Raw genomic sequence first — 21,759 nt, forward strand, 5'->3', positions numbered from 1 at the left:
TACGTTGATTTGTTTTACATTTTACAGTCCTTCATACGAGGTATCTCAAAGTGAACTAGGTGCTGATGAATCAAAAGCCCATGGAATTTTAATGGAAAGTAAAATTAAGGCCTGTCTTTTTGGAATCTATGAAGATTGCAATGAAAATGAGATTTGTGTCACGAAAAATACTCGCGCTAGACATGGCTTATGTGAATGTAAAAGTGATTTCTCCCGAGATACAAATGGTGCTTGTCAACCTCCCGCTATTACCAATGAAGTAAATGTATATTTTTATTACTATTATTATTTTTTTAATATTAAATTTATTTCAGGTGTTACTACCAGTTACTACTATATCGTCATTATCATCAACTGTTGCAATTAAACATCTTGTGGTATCTGCTGGTGATGACAAAATTTTATACTTGCCAGAAAATTCTGTTACAATATCAGCCTACGCTCTACCTAAACCTCCAGATGGTATTGTGTTTTTTATTTTTTATTTCTACTCTTTAAGCTTTACAGGTCCGATAAACCTCATTTACATAGACAAGACACCATACTTCAGCTACTGAAGATGGCTATCTTTTTTAATGGTCAATATTATTTTGATTCAATAATTTACAATCAACACTATCCGATTGAATGATATATAAAATGAAAAAATGGGCAGTCCCACATTTCATGTTACCTGTGCAATATAAAATGTAATTTAGACTCAAATTAAAAGACGGAAATACTATTTGCTACCCAGAAAAATGTATTTTTTGACAATGATAATTATGTGTTCCACCCGAGACGATAAACACAGCCCATCAGAATGTTAGTTTCGATAACTACTAAAAAGTATAGAAGTTTCTTTTAACCCAGAAATACTTCAGCGCATGTTTCCATACCAGAGTGACTGAGAAAAATCACATCACCTCCAGCAAGAATCAAACCTATGAACTTTGGTTTATTGTCCTAACGCCACTACCATTGGACTACCGAGGCCACGAGTGAACAGGCCTTAGACATACAATATCTGAATGATTCGATTGGGTTAGCTTATTTCACAGGGTACTTTTAACCCGTGGTTGACCGTGCCATAGCATTTGAAGTCAACTATAATTATAACAAATCCTTGAGAGCCTGTAGTCAACAACTGGTTAAATGTATCTCATCAAATAAGCAAACCCCCATTCGTAAATTTTATGGCCGAGGCCGGTTCACTAGTGGCCTCTGTAGTCCAATAGTAGTGGCATTGGGATGGTAACCGAAAAGTCGTAGGTTTGATTTCTGCCCGAGAGGGGATGTGATTTTTCTTGGTCACTCTGGTATTAACCTGTGGTTGACCATGCCGAAACATTTTGAAGTCGAACTTTAACAAGTCCTGGATAGCTTGTAGTCAACAAGGGGTTAAGTGTATCCCATCAAATAAGCAAAACCAATCAAGTCATTCATAAATTGGAGGTTCAAGGCCTTTTCACGTGTGGCCTTGGACATACAATTTATGAATGATTCAATCAGCTTAGCTTATTTGATCCGTGGTTGACCATGCCGTAGCATTTTGAAGTTAACTATAATTATAACAAGTTCTTGATAGCCTGTAGTAACAACGGGTTAAATGTGTCCTATCAAATAAGCAAACCCGATCAAGTCATTCATCAATTGGACACTCGTGGCCTTGGTAGTCCAATGGTAGTGGTGTTGGGACGGTAACCGAAAAGTCGTAGGTTTGATTTCTGCGCAAGGTGTGATTTTTCTCAGTCACTTTGGTATGAAAACATGTGCCGAAGTATTCCTTGGTTAAAATATACTTCTGTAATTGTATAAATTGCTTCTCAGTAAAAATATATGTACGTATATATATGTATAATTATCTCTTTGTGACTCCAAAAAAGGGGCGATGATGCCTTGAAACTAAGTGATCAAAATTTTTATTTCCCGAGTTAGATTCAGAAGGAGTCCTGCATTCTTCTTACCTTCGAGGCTGGTGGAACCGTTCAATACATCCCTATTAATTAATTTTATTAATATAGATTATTAAATTAGTTCTTAAAGTTGTTTCTTCATATGAGATGAAAAATATGGTCTTTGCATGTCCTTTATAGCTGTTTTATGCTAAATATATTTCCAGGAGATTCATATAAATTTGAATGGACTTTGGTTTCCCACTATGATGGAAATGAACCGGGGTCTATGGAAGATCAAAATACTCCTAATTTGAAACTTTCAAAGGTACATAAATTTTTCTATTGCCATTTATGGCAAGTTCTCGTAAGTATTAGTTCCTTTTAGGCTGTAAAATTACAAGCATTATTTGAAGTGACGCAACCACCCTTAGTTCCTGTAAGTCAGCTTGGCATAATTGCCTTATTCAATGACTTGGGTATGATTCTGTTGTATAATTTTTTTTTAAATTACATTAGTTATTCAAAATATCTTTTAAGTTAAATATGATTGTTACTGATAGTAGAAGCCAAATTAAATTAATTTACACAAAACAAAGGCCCATGTGTATTGTGCTATGCTAAATATTTTTGTTGCATAATGACTGACATTTCTTTTTCAGTTGAGTCCTGGAATTTATACTTTTAAGGTGTCAGTTACTGGAAATGGTGCTCAAGGGGAAAGCAAAGTTAATGTCACTGTTTTACCAGGTAATTACTGTTTTCAACAATTGCTTGTTTTATTGAAAGAATTTTAACTTGATAAATTGCGGAACTAATAGAAAACTAAGATGGTCTAATTTGATGTAGTTGAATAATCTTGAATTGACAATCGAGTCTGTCTATAGGGTGACACAAGTGGCCTATCTGAATAAATGGCTGATTGAGCGAATTCAGATACAGGCTGCTTTCCCCATTCATTCTCCCTTTGCATAATTTTGTGTTTCCACTGACCTAATAGATAGTAAACATTTTCTATTTTTAAGTTTTTACTTCTAGGGATTTGAAATGATATTTAACAGGGGGTAAATAACGTTAGGGTATAAAATGAGAGAAGTGGTAAATAATGTATTTCCATGAATTATTACAGTATTTAAAACTTAAAAGTTTTATGTCCATAAATGTAGTTTTAACATTTGGAACAGATTAGTAGAGTATATTAGAGTAATGAAAATAAAGTTTAAAATCTTCTAAAGTTGATATATTCCTTTTTTGAATGATTTTCGGAATTTCACATAATATTATACAAAATAAACTAATATTTACCATTATATCAGTGGTATGCGCAATATTTGAAAGAAGTGATATTTTTGTAAATTTGTTTGTCCCTACCCCATGAAAGGGGTGAGCTTGGGGATTTTGGAAAATCACTTTCCTCCAGATAAAAAACTGGTTAATTATATTGGTAGCTATAAATACGAACGAAAACTCGTTCAAGTCTCAAATTTTAAAGTAACTGGCTAATATAATCGTAAATTAAATAGTCAGGGGTTTTGACAGTCCATAGCCTTATAATGATTTATATTGTCATCGGCGAAACAACTATCATTAAAGAATTTAGAGTAGTGAGAATAGAAAGGGTTGTACTTATATTTATTATGTTACTTATGCTACAATGTACTTGCTAAAAAAGCTAAAATTTCTGCATTTATTCTACTATTGTGTATTTTAACTTTTGAGAAGTTACAAAAGATAAAAATAATTCTTGTAGCCAAACAAGCCAACATTCCACCAATTGCTGTCATTCAACCAGATAATGTGACTGTTCAGCTTCCAAATCGTGACACCGTACTAGATGGATCATGTAATTCTATGGCTGAAAGACTTGTTTTCTTTGACTTTTTCCTTATTTTTCTCTTTTTATTTTTAAACAGTCAGTAAAGATAACAATAAAATAATCAAATATCACTGGGAAGCTGTTGCTGAACCTATTGCTTATAAAGCTCCTTTGAACGATACTCCAACTCTGCAACTTAAAAATTTGATTCCGGGTTTTTACCGGTTTAAGTAAGTGGTTTCAAAAAGATTTTAATTTACCAAAATTTTCTATTTTTTTAAAATATAAAAAAATTGTACATAATAATTTAAAATTATAGATTAACTGTGACTGATACCCAAGGTTTATCGAACTGTACTTTTGCCAATGTCACTGTAATGAAAGGTATGGAACTTTCAATGCAATAAAAGTTTATGGTGGGATACTATGAATTAATTATCTAGGAAATTTAGTAATGGGTGCAGGGGCACCTTATATTCTTATCATCATACACCATCTGTCATACCCTGTTATTTCTGACAGTTACGCCCATTTTATTGTACTTCTACTTCCTAAAATGAAAAAAAAAAAGGTTGGACACTCTTTATTACAGTAGCCGCCATTGTTACTGAACAGATTCATGCGCTGAACTTGATGAAACTGTGTTATCAAACATTTTGACTTTCCCATTGCCAAAATGCTTTGCTAGAATAAAATATAAATATCATAAATTTTAGTAAAAATCACCGCATGTGTGCAGTTCCTACCATAATTCAGGAAATATTAGCTCTATGGTTGCCATGGTACACTACAGCCACTGATGTAAGCCATTTTTTCACAAGTCCTGGGCTGAAAATGATTAATTGCTTTACAGTGTTCCGGGGTGGTAAATACCACCTGACATTTATTGTGGCAAATAGTAGCAAAAAGTGTCATGGTAAATAATGATTTTTAGTGACAAATTGACATATAGTCGCAAATATTAGAAAAAGTAAAAATACTAATAGATTTTTCGTATGAAATATCATTGGGCTATTTTTTATATTTTTCACATAAATATATAAAATGTTTGGCTATTTTGAAACATTTGTAAAGCACAATTAAATATTTTTATTTTATTCATTGCTAAACGTTATAGCAAATAAAGTGTTCTAAGAGTACAAAATTATTTTTCCCCTTTTTGTCATTATATGCCATTATTTGTCACTATATGCCATTATTGGTCAAATTTGCCATTACTTGTCACTATTTACCAGTGACATGGCCTATATTCGAAAAAAGTGACATTTTAGGAACACTTGCTTTATTAACAAACTGGCAATCATAAAACGCTGGGTACAAGATATGTATTATCTATGGTTAGAAATGTCTTAGTTAAAAGAACCCTTGTGCATGTTAACTTTTAATTTCTGGTAATTTGACCTATAGCGAAACATGTCTCCCACCTTATTCAGTTAATTAGAGAAGTTCTAAATGTGTGTTTATTGTATCCCATTTTGGGAAAATATATATTTCCCAATATGAAATTAGGTATTGTTAGGTTAGTTTCCTTTAGTTAGAAGAAACCACCTAAAAATACGCGAAAAAGTAGGTTAGTCCATAGTTGAAAGGGATAATATAGCTAAACCCTAAACAAATTTGAATGAATTAAAAAACTTACTAACTCGTACCGATAGGTCTTCGAGCAAACAAAAAACGCAAATCTCGTATCAAATAGATCTTCAAGTAATAAACTACATACTAAATAAATGAAATAGCCAGAAATGCCAACGGTAGACTGGTTTTGTTCTATTTGGAACTCATCAGCACCGTGCGGGAAATCTGGCTGGTGACTGTTATATCTGAAAGAGAAACCAAGCCTAAACATTAAAAATTTCAAAACTCGTTGCATAGCAACGAAAGCGGGAAGTGTGGTGGAGAATAGTATATACGATAAGTTAAGTTAGAAGAAACCACCTATGGACAGTGCGAGGCAAAATTGCACTACAGCGGCCTCATGTAATTTCGTGTTTTTTTTTGGTGGAGAATGTAGCACTTGACGCGTAGATTACGAAACTAATTTTTTTTGGGGCCGCAAATGATAATTAAATTAATTAACTTAATGTTAAAAATGTACTAATTTTAGGGAATTACCGTGTTTTTGTATTTGTGGGTGGCGGAGAATGTAGCACTTGACGCGTAGATTACGAAACTAATTTTTTTTGGGCCGCAAATGATAATTAAATTAATTAACTTAATGTTAAAAATGTACTAATTTTAGGGAATTACCGTGTTTTTGTATTTGTGGGTGGCGGAGAATGTAGCACTTGACGCGTAGATTACGAAACTAATTTTTTTTGGGCCGCAAATGATAATTAAATTAATTAACTTAATGTTAAAAATGTACTAATTTTAGGGAATTACCATGTTTTTGAATTTTTGGGTGGCGGAGAATGTAGCACTTGACGCGTAGATTACGAAACTAATTTTTTTGGGCCGCAAATGATAATTAAATTAATTAACTTAATGTTAAAAATGTACTAATTGTAGGAAATTACCGTGTTTTTGTATTTTTGGGTGGCGGAGAATGTAGCACTTGACGCGTTGATTACGAAACTTTGGTTTTTGGGTCGAAAATGATAATTAAATTAATTAACTTAATGTTAAAAAGTTAGTAGAGTGGAAACCTAAACAAACAGTAACAAGCCGTGGTGTAGGCGACAACCCGACGAAGATAATTACTTCCAAAACACGTAAAAGACGTTACTAAACTCCCCGTATTGGCGCCTGACGGCGCCGCGCACTCGCTTCGCTCAAGCGCTGGGGGCGCGCAGCGCCTCCCCAACCCCATACTAAAAAAGCGATGGGCCATCTATAACGCGACCTAGAGGACAGTACCAAGCCTTACGCATCAAGTATATAATTTTAATCTCAATCAGAAACAAAGTGGCCCAATAATAGAAAACACCGAGAAAATGAACAAAAACTGTAATTGATTTTATACAAAAAGGGAATATCACGTGGAATTCATTAGGACACCGAAACTGTGTTGCCGGCGAACACACGACGGAAATAAGTACAACAAAACACGTGCAAATACCCAAAAATTAGAAATTTAAAATTACATTAAAAAATTAAATAATCATTTGCGGCCAAAATAAAAATTACTCTCGGCGTCTACGTGATAAGGTCTATCAGGCGCAACCAAAATTAATATAAAATTCAATGAAAATGAGAAATTTTTAAAATTAAAAAATTAAGTTAAACAATTAAATAATCATTTGCGGCCAAAATAAAAATTACCCTCGGCATCTACGTGACAAGGTCTATCAGGCGCAACCAAAATTAATATAAAATTCAATGAAAATGTGAAATTTTTAAAATTAAAAAAATTAAGTTAAATAATTAAATAATCATTTGCGGCCAAAATAAAAATTACCCTCGACATCTACGTCACAATGTCTATCAGGCGCAACCAAAATTATTATAAAATTCAATGAAAATGAGAAATTTTTAAAATTAAAAAAATTAAGTTAAACAATTAAATAATCATTTGCGGCCAAAATAAAAAATACCCTCGACATCTACGTGACAAGGTCTATCAGGCGCAACTAAAATTAATATCAAATTCGATGAGGCCGCTGTACTACACTTCACCCCAGTGCGAAGGATGATAGAATACGCGAAAAAGTAGATTAGCCCATAATTAAAAGGGATAATATAGCTAAACCCTAAACTCTAGCCTCTATTACTTAAAAGTCTGAAATTTTAGTGTAGACGCTTCAATAACTTGTGAACTTACGAGGAGTGTACCCGAGGTGTTAATCACCGATTTTGATGATGTAGGGCTTGGGGTAACATTAATTTTCACCAAGGGAAAAGTTACGCTTTGCATCCATTTTGATATGGCAACCGAAAAGGTTTTTGACAACTTAAAATGAAAAAATCTACATTTAGAAAAGCATGGGATTTTCTCGGTTTCACAGGGTACTTACTGTGAAATTTTTTCGAAAAATCAAAAAAAATCGCAACTAAAATGCTTAAGGACATGGCACACTTTCTATGGGATTTGGCTTTCTACGGATTTCCGTGAAATTGAAATATATTGTTAAGCTTAGTTAAAGGAGCAAAATTGTCCGCGGGCACTTTTCCCTAGCGCCAACGGATTTGAAGGAGGTATTTAATAACAACGACGGTATCAACATTAAACTTGATAATAATTTATTTGTAAAGGATTAAAACGTTAAAGAAATTGTATACATGCATTGTCAATGACAGTTGAGAGATTAGTGAGTAATATTCATGGCGGCAAAAACAAAGAAGGCCGCCCATAAAAAGACGATTCAGAATGACGTCATTATTACATAAGTCCATGTGGCAAAAAAACCAATACAGGGTTGCTTACCATGTTTTTTATCAGGATTTTCCAGTATCAACGATTAAAGTTTGGTCACTTGTAGTTGGGTCTGGGATTTGCCATACCATTGTTTATAGTCTTGAAACTAATCAACCTTAAGCACGCGTAAAGCTGCGCAGTTGGTAAACGCGTTATCGATGTACCTGCAGAGACCCGGGTTCGAATCTCCGAAAACCTTTTGAGATTTTTTTGGCGAGTGCTTAACAATTCGTTAAGCTGTGCGTAGGTTTAACCAATAATAATAATACTTCGAATCTCTGATTTTATTTCTTTTTGAATGCTTAAAACGGTAGTTGCTTACGTAAAGGATACAAATATAATAATCTTATAGGCACTTGCGTATCATAAAGTCAGGTTTTTGAATGCACATGGAGAATATAGTATAGTCACTAGTGATACATGTAATTTATTTTTGCCGGAAAGGGGTGGGAGTATAAACCCGCGTCGGTCAGGACGGAGGAGGTTAGTATAAAGCCTGATGCAACTGAGTTAGGAAAGATCACCGCATCGTATGTTGTTTCCTGGCTCAGTTAAAAAGTATATCCCCTATTGCCGCTTTAACCCCTTTCTAGACTAAGTTGCACCATTTTCGATGCCTGCTTAAGCACGTCATTAGGCATTCGTTATTACTTATAAGTGGGGTGGCGGAGTGGTTAGCAGCAAGAGGAGCCGGGTTCGATCCCAGCTTGTGGCACTGGGTGAAAACATGGAACAACTCCTTCTGCGTTGAGTTTGCAAGTTCTTTCCCCACTGGCTTAAGGGGTTTTCCCCCGAGCTCTTCGGTTTCCCCTTCCATAAAAACTTGTTGAGGTTAACGGTAATAGTTAGTGTAGGGAGCTGTTGGCTCGCGTGGCATGCAGGGCTTGCCACCACCCTCCTACGCATTGTAACCCGGCCACCTGATTTAAAGGCTTCAAAAGTCGTTTGATGACTTAGGCCTAAGGTGGTGCCTTGGGTATTAGCCTAGCTGATGATTATTATTATTATTATTATTATTATTATTATTATTATTATTATTATTATTATTATTATTATTATTATTATTATTATTATTACTTATTAGCGAAAATAGAGGCAATCATAACTTTTATTGAAGTTAAAATAATATTGGTGGATTTAGTAATATAACTATTGGAGAAAGGCATACATCGGTTAAATAGTTGGGATATATCAAATACCTAAATGGTGATGTTTTATTAATATTGTTATTATTGTAATGAACTCTCTTCTACGTAGCGAGTATTACAATAAATTACTTAGATTTTTAAATATAAGAGACGCCTGAGTTTGGTTAAACAACATAAATTACTATTTATTAGAACTCACTAGTTTACTCAACGATCCTTTCTTACGCTTAATTGTTCCGCCGCTTGTCTCATACCTTCCCCTCTCTAGTCTCGTCTTCATCTATATCTATTTCTCCTGCACCTCTGGTATTTAACCACTAGAGGTGTTGGAGTTTGCCCCCTCCTGGGGCGCCCTCTATGGCGGTCCTTACACCTCCCCCCGCTTACTTAAGAAAGGATCGTCTGTGATTACAAAATTAATAATGATAAATATAAACATTTCTAGTATTTGAAATGATACAAAATAATAAAAAGTTCAATTAATTTGGTCTTTGGTTTTCACTTTATCGTTGTAAATGTCCTATTTCTTGATACGGTCGTGGCATCTCCCTTTCAGCTCAACAGTCCTTTACGAGATTTTTGTGACCACACCTATAGCATTGGACCACTGGGTGTCTTCTTCTAGTAGGTGGTTGGCTAGGTGCTCGCAATGGGACTTCACGTCGTGGGGCTGGTCGGTTGACAGAATAGCGTTTCGTCTGTTGGGCAGCTGGCTTCTTTACGTAGCTGATATGACGATTATAGCCTGCGGGCTTAATGTCAAAATTCCCATTAAAACGTACCACTGGTTCGTTGGACACGGTACAAACTGTTTTCAGACTCGTAGACTCATTATTAGAGGAATATTCTGCTGGCTCCACCTGGTAATCTAACGAAAACACTAGTTCATACTTGGTTGCTGGGTCGATTAATATCTCTTTGTCCCTTAATTAATTTATGTTCTCCATACCGGACCGCTACTCTAGTGGTGGCAATTACTTCGGTTACCCCATATTGCTTTTGGAAACGTTCCTCGTCTACTTCTTCATCCTGAGGACTCCTTTTCATCATATGGTAGGTTTCTTTTGAAATAATGGGAAACGGCAGATCCTTTCGGTATTCTCCAACCACAGTACATTCCTCTTCTCCTATGAAGAAGGTAGGGGAGTCCATCTGAAATGTTTTGACTATTAATAATTAGCGGGCACTTCTCAACCATTCCTGATCAGGTGTTGCTCCTGGAACTGGTTCGGGACTAAAGTTAAATATCCCTATATTCAAACCTTGGACTGACCCTAAATCGACTAGGGGGTCCCACATTCTCTCCAATTCTTTGCTGGATCTTATTTGTTTTTTGAACGGGACAGGTGAATAGTAGTAAACGTCCCCAATTCGGCCTTTCTTACCGCCTTGTGGCTGCTTCTTCCGAATCACTATTTCTCTTATCCAACCTTGGTTTAGAGGTTCTAAATATGGTGACGGTTGCTCGATTTCCTCTATCAATGGCTCAGTTTCGTTAGGTTTATCTATGTTATCCAGTGATTCTTCCGAGTTGATCAACTCTGCGTTACATATGATTATGTTACCAGGACTAATACTGTCTTCTCCGTCAGGCTCTGGCTCTATCAAGCTAGTCTCAGCCTCGGGTTCTGCTACCTGTTCACTACTCGTACTAGGCATTGATATCACAGTTTCAGTGGGCGGAGTGTCAACTTCAGGTACTTCATTGATATCAGCATTTTGAACTTCATCAAACTGACTCCCATCATCCTGTTCCATGTAAAACTTTAATTGGTTAATATGCCATTTCCCAGTTAGTTTACCAGTTTTGAGGTCCTTGAGCTGATAAGTTACGGGACTGATTAGTTACTACCTGTAACGGTCCTTCCCATTTTGGCATCAGTTTGGCCATAATACCTTTGGCTGCGTTGGACAACTTATGGTTTCTCTTCCATACTAGCTGTCCCTCTTCTAACTCAGATGCACTGTACCGTTGGTCGTAATAGTACTTCTGTTTTTCCTGTGCTATACGAGAGTACCTGTGTGCTTCTTCTAGGGCGTTCTGTAGCTCTGTGAGTGGCCGTTTCTCATAATCTTGTAACACAGAAAGGTCAACTTCGTCAGCCAATTCACCTTGCTGTTTCTTGGTGTTTTCTCCACTTATGGCTTTATCCACATCGGCCATAACATGGTCTGGAATAACTTCTTCTTTCACCCTTTGTTCACTTTCCATGCGATGTAACTGCGTTGAATAATTGCCCCACGTGAGCTTGTACTGATTGAAATTAATGACGGCACCTATACGAGTCAGATAGTCTGTTCCCAAGACTACGGGACAAGGCAACGACCCTACAACATTAAAGTGCAGACAACCTGTAGAGTGACCATTAATAGATGTCTGTAGTGGTACTGTTCCAAATATCGATATAGTTTCTCCACTTGCTTGAAAATATATCTGGTTAGACTTTTTTAATAATTTGATTAGTCCTAAAGATGTTAAAAACGTTTTAGTTAAAAAGCTTGCTTTGGCACCAGTATCCACACATGCCAGTTGGGTAGTGTTATTCATAGTAAAATAGATGCCGTAGGCTTGGCGTAAGTTAATATTTAAAACTGCAGGTTTAGTTATATTCGGAGGCTGAGTCCCTGCCTTGCTCAGTCTCGACTTTCGTTTTCCTTCCTCGAGGTGTCTTCGTGGGTTATGTTGTTGGTGGTGTGACGAGGCTGGCCCCGACGCTGTCCTCCTCGAGATCTTCCATAATTCGAACTGGTTTGCTGGACTGGACTATAATTTAATCGAGGTTGATTAAATTGGACTGGGGTTTGTTTAGCATTCGGTCCAAACATCTGTTCCATCTCGGTAACCTTTACTCGAAAACTTTCAAGATCGTGGCAGTTGTATCTACTTAAGTGTGGATTGTAAATCGGCAGAACGTTTTTAATCATATACTTCACCAGTTTTTCTTTTGACAACGGCTGTAGCAACGACAGTTTCTGTTGTTGTATCCGAGTTATGTAAGCTCCCACAGACTCCTGGTCTCCTTGTTTAGACAACTCAATCTCGGCCTTGATCCGATGTTCTCGTTCTGCGGTCAGATAGTGTCGTTCGAACGCCTGCACAAAGCCTGACCAGCTCCAACCCAGTGGTTCTGTCTCCAGTTCATAACCTTCATACCAGACTCGGGCTTCACCTCTGAAAACACTGCGGGATATAGCAGCTATGCCTTGCATATTTAGTTGATTAGCTTCAGCATACAGTTTTAATTCTCGTAAGAAACTACGTGGGTTTTCCTTACCACCAGAAAACGTAGGAATATTTAGTTTTACCTTACCCAAATTAGGGAAATGCACGCTATTGTTGTTACTCGGGTCAGGTCCCATACTCGACCCAAAGGATAAACGGTGCGGATCGTCAATATTACCCATATCCGGAAAATGTACTGTCCGTCGTGGCGTTGGAAGTTCGGTTGAGTTCAATCCATTCATTGGTCTCGTACCATTGTTAGGTGGGAGTCCAACTCCAGAAGAAACATGGTTCAGTAACTCAGTCATACTGGTTTGTAATGCAACCATCTGTTGTCGTAGTTGTGATAGTTCTCTGCTTTCCGGCGATCTATTTGCATCGTCCACAGTAGTAGTTGTTGTCTCTGCAGAGCTCTGGTCCTGTGTGCTAGTGGTCGGAGTTGATGGTGGTGGTGTTTGCTCAGGCTCAATAGTATTACCCCAATCTAGGAGATTTCGTCCCAACTTATATCCAAAGTCTTCTGCTTGTTGGCCATACTTTAGACCTATTCTACTTAAAAAGTTTAAGATTCTCCACACTCCTATTAACACGCAGGAGATAAAAATAGGTATTAACATCCTCAGCGATTTTGCCCCTCTTATTATATAAGAACTAGGCCACTTCCATAGCCATAGCCAAAAGAATGCGTAGATTAATCCCCAGCAAATCATAAGGTAAAGGCCAAGGGCCAAATAAAGTCCCCATGCTACACTACGGTACAGCCAGCAAATCAATTCCCAGCTATCAGTAACATAGTTTTTTAGCTGAACCAGCACAATGTATATTATATTATTCAACTGCTCCACAGATTCCATATCGTCCCAGATATATTTTATATTCGAATTATTATTAATATAAACAATCGTTTAAATTATTAAAAGTTATTAAGATTAATTTAGTTAGTTAAAATAGATGAAGACGAGACTAGAGAGGGGAAGGTATGAGACAAGCGGCGGAACAATTAAGCGTAAGAAAGGATCGTTGAGTAAACTAGTGAGTGCTAATAAAATATAATTTATGTTGTTTAACCAAACTCAGGCGTCTCTTATATTTAAAATCTAAGTAATTTATTGTAATACTCGCTACGTAGAAGAGAGTTCATTACATTATTATTATGATTTTGGTCATACCTACGTACCGATTTCATATTATTTTGTTATTATTGTTATATTTTGGTTAAACCTACACGCAAAGATGTTTTATTAATATTGTTATTATTATTATGATTTTGGTCATACCTACGCACAGATTTCGTATTATTTTGTAATTATGTTTTAGTTAAAGCTACAAGAACAGTTGTATTATTATTATTATTATTATTATTATTAGGATTTTGGTTAATACTACGCAAGGAGGTCGTATTTCAATTTTTAATATTGCTTAAACCTACGCACAGAAGCCACATAGGTATTATTTAATTGTTTTTATAATACAAAAAATCTCAAAAGGTTTTCGGAGATACGAACCCGGGTCTCTGTAGGTACATCGATAATGCGTTTACCAACTGCGCAACTTTAAGCGTGCTAAAGGTTGATTAGTTTCAAGACTATAAACAATGTTATGGCAAATCCCAGACCCAACTACAAGTGACCAAACTTTAATCGTTGATACTGGAAAATCCGTTGGCGCTAGGGAAAAGTGCCCTTGGACAATTTTGCTTCTTTAACTAAGCTTAACAATATATTTCAATTTCACGGAAATCCGTAGAAAGCCAAATTCCATAGAAAGTGTGCCATGTCCTTTTAATTATTTTTGGTGAAATTCATCAAGTTTGAGTAAACTTCAACCAAATTTGGTAAAATGACTTAAAATGTGTAAAATTGGATAAAATCGTGTTAAACCAACTAATATCGGCTAAAACTGGGTAAAATAATAAAATTCGGGTAAAATAATTTGTCCAAATGACAAAAATTGAGTAAAATTGTGTTAAAACAACTAATATCGGTTACAATTGGGTAAAATAATAAAATTTTTGGTAAAAAGACAAAATTTGGGTAAAACAGCCAAAAATGTGGTTAAAAGTGATAATAATTGAATAAAATGAATGAAATTTGATTAAACAATCTGAATTTGGGTTAAACAAATGAAATTAACTAGAATCGTGTTGAATTAATTGTATTGACTAAAATGAACGAATTTGGATAAAAAGAGCAGTATTTACTTAAAATAATCAAGTTTCGACTACAATCGTCTTGAATCAATTGAAATTGACTAAAATCAATCTGTCAAACTACCAAAAGTGATGAAGGACCAAAAGTAGATAAACTGAAGAAAACCTACAAAATAAGGTTAAGTAAAAACTAAAAAGTTATCGATTTTGTTGTAATTTCGTAAACACTAATTAATAACGAAAACTAATACAACTTTAAAGATTTTTTCGTTAAAAACCACCCGGTTGTTATTGAACATGAATTCAAACCTTTTCAGTAATATAACATGTTAGTTATTAAAATTACTTAAAACTTCATCTTCACATTCTGGGTATTTTTCGTGAAAATGTAAAATTATCAAAACTAAAATTTTAATTGAATATGTGTACGTCTGTTTCTAATTTAGTAAAACTAGGCAACTATATGTTACTTAATTTATATTGTATATACTTGATATTTAAATCTGTAAATATTTGGTTTAATTTATTCTACCTACCAACATAACGACTATACTAAATATTTTATTTTTACATCTTCTGGGTTTTTTTAATTGGAGTTGTTCATGAAACAGCTTTATTTTTAAGTATCATTTACTGTCGACTTGATTAAATATAGTGCTCGGATTTTTATTATTTTTTAGTCATGAATAAAGTAAACTCTGCGGTATTTAAATAATATTTATTTACCCAATTTTGTCTTTTTACCCAAAATTTTATTATTTTACCCAATTGTAGCCGATATTAGTTGTTTTAACCCAATTTTTGTCATTTGGATGAATTCTGATTATTTTACCCAAATTTTATCATTTTACCCAATTTTAGCCGATATTAGTTGCTTTAACACGATTTTATCCAATTTTAAACATTTTTACCCAATTTTGGTCAATTTATCCAATTTTTGTCGATTTAAAAAAAAATAAATTATATTAGGTAAATTTTTGCAAATATTCCTTTTTTTATCATATTCATTGAAATTTTCTCAATTTTACACAATTTTGGATGAAGTTTACCCAAACTTAATGAATTTCACCTAAAATAGTTGAAATTTAGCATTTTAGTTGAGATTTGAAATTTTTTTTGGATTTTTCGAAAACTTTTCACAGTTAGTAAGTACCCTGTGAAACCGAGAAAATCCCATGTTTTTTAAATCAGAATTTTTTCATTTTAAGTTGTCAAAAATATTTTCGGTTGCCATATCAAAATGGATGTAAAGCGTAACTTTTCCCTTGGTGAAAATTCATATTGCCCCAAGGTCTAAATCCCCCCCCCCCCCGAGTTTCATCAAAATTGGTACACTCCTCGTTAGTGTGTCTCCAAAAGTACATTAAAACATTGTAGCTAAGAAATAATGCACTATTTAAAATTATCTATGAAATAGAACACGTGTGCTTTTTCTTAAAAGGAATTATAAGCTCAAAGTTGTGCTAAGTTGTGAAAAATAGGAAGTTTTCTAAGAAATGTATTTCAAAGTTTTTCCTTTTGTTCTCAGAGATTGACTATCCACCTACAGCAAATGCTGGTGATGATGTAGTTATTTTCTTGCCAAAAAATGAGGTTTATTTAAATGGAAATGCAAGCACAGATGACAAGGGCATTAAAAGTTGGCAGTGGCAACATATGAAGAGTTCAGATGCTAATCAAGCCGTTGATGTTGAGGTACAATATTTATAAATATATTTATTTCTTCATGGTTTTATTTGATCGGTTTTATTGCTAAGCATCAATATGTTGCTTTTTGTGAATACTACAATCTAATTTCAACTGAAATATTCAAAATATTGGGAATTACAGTACAGTTTTTCAAGTTCAAAAAGCATTAGCTATAGTAACAAGTTCCTTCACTAATGAGATAAACACCTGTACAGGCCTATAGATGTTATTCCAGTGGATACATAACTACTCAACTTATTATATTTTTATTTAGGGAACAACGAGCCCATACCTACATATTTCACATTTGGATGTTGGGGTGTATAAATTTCAGTTAAAAGTAACTGATACAGCAGATCAAACCTCTGTAGCCGAGGTTCGCGTGTTTGTGAAGCCAGAAAACAACAAACCTCCAACAGCAAACGCAGGATCTGACTTGAAAGTTTCACTACCTATAGAAGGTCCAGTTACACTGGATGGTAGTGGCAGTAGCGATGATTCCATTCCTGTTAAATGGCTTTGGGAACAAATAAGGTGAGCAATTACTAAATAGTGTATAATGTTCCTCTAAAAATTGGAGTATTCATACAAGCAATTGGAACTTTAATTTGATGTTGCCTTTGTAGTTTATCAGTAACAGATCCTTCAATTAAGCACTTTAAAAGAAGGGCATGTATTGTCAAATATAAATCAAAAGCCTGGGCTTAGAATGTTTGGGTTAACAATGGCTTTCGTCTTTTTCAATGTGACAAAGTGATTAACAAGGGCCTTATGAAGGTGAAAGCTCTAGTGAACCCAGGCATTTTATTGCCCAGTTTTTTAAACAAATTTGAATATGAATAACCATTTGCTTCTTCATTTAAAGTATTTATCTTATTACCATGAACCTTGGAGATGTTCATATTTATAGTCATTTGTAATCTAAGCACTTAGAGGAATTTTTTTTATTTACTTTTATAAAACCATGCAGGCCCTACAAGAAAGGGGGGAAGCTGGTACTAATTACCGGGGCTCATGTTGTCCAAGGGCCTGTGTTTGAACAAACTAGGTATACTTCTGCCAGGTTGCTTTCCAATAAGGTATAGCTATCTCCAGTAGTAACGGCTTTCTTGGGGCCTGGAACTTATATTTTACCAGGGCCCGGGCCTGCTCTTGGTGGCCCTTTATAAAACTTATCATTATTGCTTATGAAATATGTATAATTATATTTCTTTATGTTAGGTGGTCTAGAAGTGGTAAGCTCTAAAGTTTTTTGAAGTACAAAATTTAATTGACTATAGCCTTACCTAGAAACTTATTGTTTTAACATATTTTATAAATAAAAAATATACATTCAGTTTGATCTGGTGGTGGAACTAGCGAAAATTAGGGCTGTGCGAGTACTGGATCATAATCAATTACGCAGCATTTTTGAGGTTGAATGCTCAAACTCGACGTCAAATAAGTAAATGAAAAATACTAGTCTATTATCGAGTACCAAAAAATTGCATAGCCGATTACTCGAATAAGCTGCTGTAAGTTCAAAGAGGGGTGTAAATAATAAGCGGTATGTACAAGACGTATAAACAACAAATGCTTTGAATAACCTTGGGGATGGATCATGGTTTTTAATACGTGCGTCCTTCACGGTTTTTCTCCAAACCGTATTAAGTTTTGGTTTTGGTTTGGAGTGTCGCTTTGATGTCTCTTCACGAGTTCGGATGTTGCCCGGTGTTGGGACTCAGGAGTCTTAACTTCCTAAGCAATATATGGACAGACTGTAGAATAATAATTTAAAAAAATTTATATTGTGTTGTTATTTACTATTAGTTACTTTAATTAGGCTAGTTAGTAGCCTAGTATACTAGTCTTTCATATCCCACTAGTCACTATAAGGTTACTAAAGTTGTGAAAAATGGTTCATTTAAATTAAAGAAATATTTTTCAGCATTGAAAGTTAGTTTATTCTCATTTTAAAATTTAATTTCCTAATTACTTGAATAAAACCAGCTCCTAATCAAGCACTCGATAACACGACTCGTTAAAAATATTACTAGAGTTTTTTTCTGAATTACTTGACTCAAATAAGAGAAAATTTGCTGTTAATCAAGTACTCGATTACTCTACTCATCTTCAATATTACTTGACTCGAATACACGAACAAAAATTTCGTACTTGATGGCCTAAAACCACTACTCACACAGCCCTAGTGAAGATCCATTTATCTATTTTAAAAAGTGCACTTCACCGCTAGTCTATGAAGACACACTAAATATGAAGGTTTATACTCCCTTTAAATCTTAGCATTATATTTTTCTGCCTTAGTGGTCCAAAGTCAGCCAAGTTGGACGACTTTGATAAAGTTAAAGCTACGATAAGTGGTTTGGTTCCTGGAGAGTATGTATTTCAGCTAACTGTTTTTGACAGTAAAGGAGCAAATGGAAGTGATCAACTTAATGTCTTTGTTACACAAAGTATGTTACTGTTTAGTTTTATATGCTTAAATTTTCATATAACCATGCATTTTGGGAGGCATGTATTCCCCTCCTATTCTACTATATAAGTATACAGATAAGTTGAACAAAATAATTTTTTCTCAAAAACCACCGCGCCGCTTACCCATTGGTGGAAATAGTTACTAGTATTAGTTAGTACTTAGTGGCGCCATCTTATAGGTAGCTGCTCTTATAGCGTTTTCCATTGGGAACCTCCGATTGTGATCCAGATTTGTTGAGTGACGTCACTGCTCTCTGTAGGAGGCGCTCGGAGGATTTGCCCTGGTAGCTCCCAATGAAATACGAAACGTTTTCGGGGCACTCTTTTGTTTCTCTCCGACTCTTGAGTTGGGGCAGCCGGGAGCACTCTGGGAGGGAGTACCTTGGTAAATGGAAGACGATCCTCCCTCTCGGAGTTGCCCCTTTTTTCCCAATGGAAAACGCTATTAGTAAATTATCTGAATAATGCTGCGTTTGTGCCAAAAGCTTGAAATTAGGACCATTTTCTTCATAGTTTAGGTTCCCAAAATAATATTTAAGGCCTATTCACACAAGCCAATTCGAGTCTCCAACTAAACTGCGTGTGAGTGGAGAAAATATTTTCACAATGTGTTGAAGACACAAATGCTTTTGTATGCAAAGTTTTGAAGAACAACCACTTTTGGTGCATGAGGTTTAGATTCAAATATTTAAATTAAAAGTTTTCGTACACATCCTTATACTAAACTAAATAAAAAAATAATTAATACCTTTATTAGTATAAATTGGCATAATTTGTAGTAAAAGAGGTATTTGTTTAAGAATTAAGAGTAATTTCCTTCGCCGGTTCAGGCATGAAATCTTTGCAACTTTCATGGAGGGTGTGAACCAAAATGGAACGTGGTTCGTAAGCCTGAGTTGAAAAGTATTGCTGGTAGTAATTGAAATTTTTTTGGTTCTAATGTGATTCGGCATTTTTAGGAGCACAGCAAGTAGAGGCAGTTTTATAGGTACAAAGACGAGCACACTCTGTATCTAACATGGTCAGTGGCAGCCATATTGTTAGTAGGCCAAATGGCCAGGCCCTTCTTATTAGACCTAACTCCCAAGGGCGCCAGTGTGGCGTTTATATAAAAGCAAAGCAGAGCAGAGCAGAGAGGCAGAATAGTATAGAGAGATGGGAAACAGTGGTTAGTAGCAGTCACAAGTTAGTAGGGGAGTGGTTCACTCCCAGCTAGCCTGCTAGCTAATATAGTATTTCCCCCAGTGGCTGCAAAGGTTGCATTTCCTTCCTTTGGTGGGAATGTCTACCAAGTATTAGTCTTTTATTATACTAGGATAATTATTGTGTAGTTCGTTCTAAGGCCTCCGAACGCACTTTACCCTGGCACTTGGCCCAAGGCTACAGCATGACAATAAAATGTAGGCCTATTGTAGAAGCTCGTAAGCGCATGACTTTTTTTTTTGAAATTAAGAATTTTGACGCTGTGAATATCACTTTTGAGACACCTCTTTTCGAGGTTGATGCCTTCTTGGGGTAGGTGGTCTGTGGCTCATGTGATCTTTGAAACAACATTTTGAAATATTTGGAGTACTATAATTGACTTTTGAAGAAAAAATATTATCTACTACAAACTGTTAATAAGCCCTATTAGAAACCAAGGACAATGAGCCGGAAAATTAAGTTTAAATATTCAAGCTAAGGCAATATACATAGTTTTTAATAAGCTACATGTAGTAGGATCCTTGGGTTCTTGGCTACAATTAGAAGATCCGAGGGTCAATCCTTTGAACTTAACTTTTAATAGCTAGTTACATGGAAAAAACATTTACACGTGACCTATGGTATTTTATAGAAACACCTATTCAAATACCACTGTAAATGTGTTAATGGTATGCTAGCATTTTACTGTCACTATCTTTACTACTGATAATCTTTTTAGAAAAAAACTTACCACCACATTCTAATGCTGGAGGGGATAAAACCGTGTTTCTTCCTGTTGGTGTGGTTACTCTCAATGGTAGCCTTTCGTCTGATGATGTAGAAATTGTTTCTTACAAGTGGTCTAGAGAACCTTCATCTTTGGCAGTTGGGGTAAACTTTTGATATATGTCAGTTTTCTTATTGTCGTATATTTTAATTAAAAACTATACTTGTATGTTAGGATATTATTGAGGATTCTGAAACCAAACCAATTTTGAAACTAGTAAATTTGATTCCTGGACGGTATTTATTTCGTTTGACTGTTGCTGATGTTCAAGGATTAACGGGAACTGACACCACATCATTAATTGTTAAGCCGTCTCCCGATCTAAAATATGAAATTGAAATGGTTTTAAATGCAGATATCAAAACTTTCACACATGACCAGCTGGTATGCTTATTTTATGATCTTACTTGATTCTGTCTTTAGTTTAGTAAAGGAAATTTTGAGTTATTGTACTTCTACATGTTGTTTTATTTTTTAGAACGTGCTATTGAAGCAATTAGAACTACTTATACCTGTACACAATTTTGATTCGTCTCTGGTTTCTCTAATCAGTTTATCAGCTGACCGAATATCTAGAAGGTATGTAATTTTTAATGTAATATATAACAAGTATTCCAACAATAATTCGTAGGCTTAATATATAATCTTAATATAATAATAGATTTATTGGAACATCTTATAAGTGTACAACTTCTTTACATAAGAGTCCAGTTACACGATAATTAAATTAAATTAAGAAAGTAAAAGAAAGTTCTAGAAGCAGATTAAATAATGAAGAAAAGACGCCACTGTGGAGATCACCATAGTGACGAGTTAATATAAGTCAAATAATGAGTGGTGATAAAATTCTTAAAGAGATTCATACTCTCTACGTTTTTCAAAAGATTTGGGAGTTAATTCCAGTTGTGAGAGCCTATTACTTTGACCCTTTTAGGAGTCCTTGATCCAAAGGTTTTAAAAAAAATTTCAACGTAAAAGTTATCATTAGCACCCCTTGTATTAATATTATGAGGAGGGGGTGGAATTTATCCCAGACATATTGAGGGACTTGATTGTTTTTAA

General features: G+C 35.0%; 1 protein-coding gene across 3 annotated transcripts in view; it reads left to right on the forward strand.

Moving 5' to 3' along the window:
• The window catches only part of LOC149939564 (dyslexia-associated protein KIAA0319-like protein), a 29,853-nt gene that overhangs the window by 3,962 nt on the left and 4,132 nt on the right, over positions 1–21,759 (forward strand). Inside the window, exons 5-17 of one of the 3 annotated variants that reach the window (XM_090177454.1) lie at positions 28–259; positions 315–462; positions 2,102–2,202; positions 2,537–2,624; positions 3,625–3,717; positions 3,788–3,920; positions 4,010–4,074; positions 16,093–16,259; positions 16,528–16,787; positions 18,558–18,721; positions 20,650–20,801; positions 20,872–21,081; positions 21,176–21,276. In XM_090177454.1, coding sequence (XP_090033580.1) covers positions 28–259; positions 315–462; positions 2,102–2,202; positions 2,537–2,624; positions 3,625–3,717; positions 3,788–3,920; positions 4,010–4,074; positions 16,093–16,259; positions 16,528–16,787; positions 18,558–18,721; positions 20,650–20,801; positions 20,872–21,081; positions 21,176–21,276 — 1,914 coding nt within the window. The remainder of the gene's footprint in view (positions 1–27; positions 260–314; positions 463–2,101; positions 2,203–2,536; positions 2,625–3,624; positions 3,718–3,787; positions 3,921–4,009; positions 4,075–16,092; positions 16,260–16,527; positions 16,788–18,557; positions 18,722–20,649; positions 20,802–20,871; positions 21,082–21,175; positions 21,277–21,759) is intronic. The other 2 variants (XM_090177455.1, XM_090177456.1) reach the window with 2 other exon arrangements.

Source organism: Leiobunum rupestre, chromosome 6 (assembly GCF_980474605.1).
Source record: "Leiobunum rupestre chromosome 6, qqLeiRupe1.1.hap1, whole genome shotgun sequence".
Taxonomy (NCBI): domain Eukaryota; kingdom Metazoa; phylum Arthropoda; class Arachnida; order Opiliones; family Sclerosomatidae; genus Leiobunum; species Leiobunum rupestre.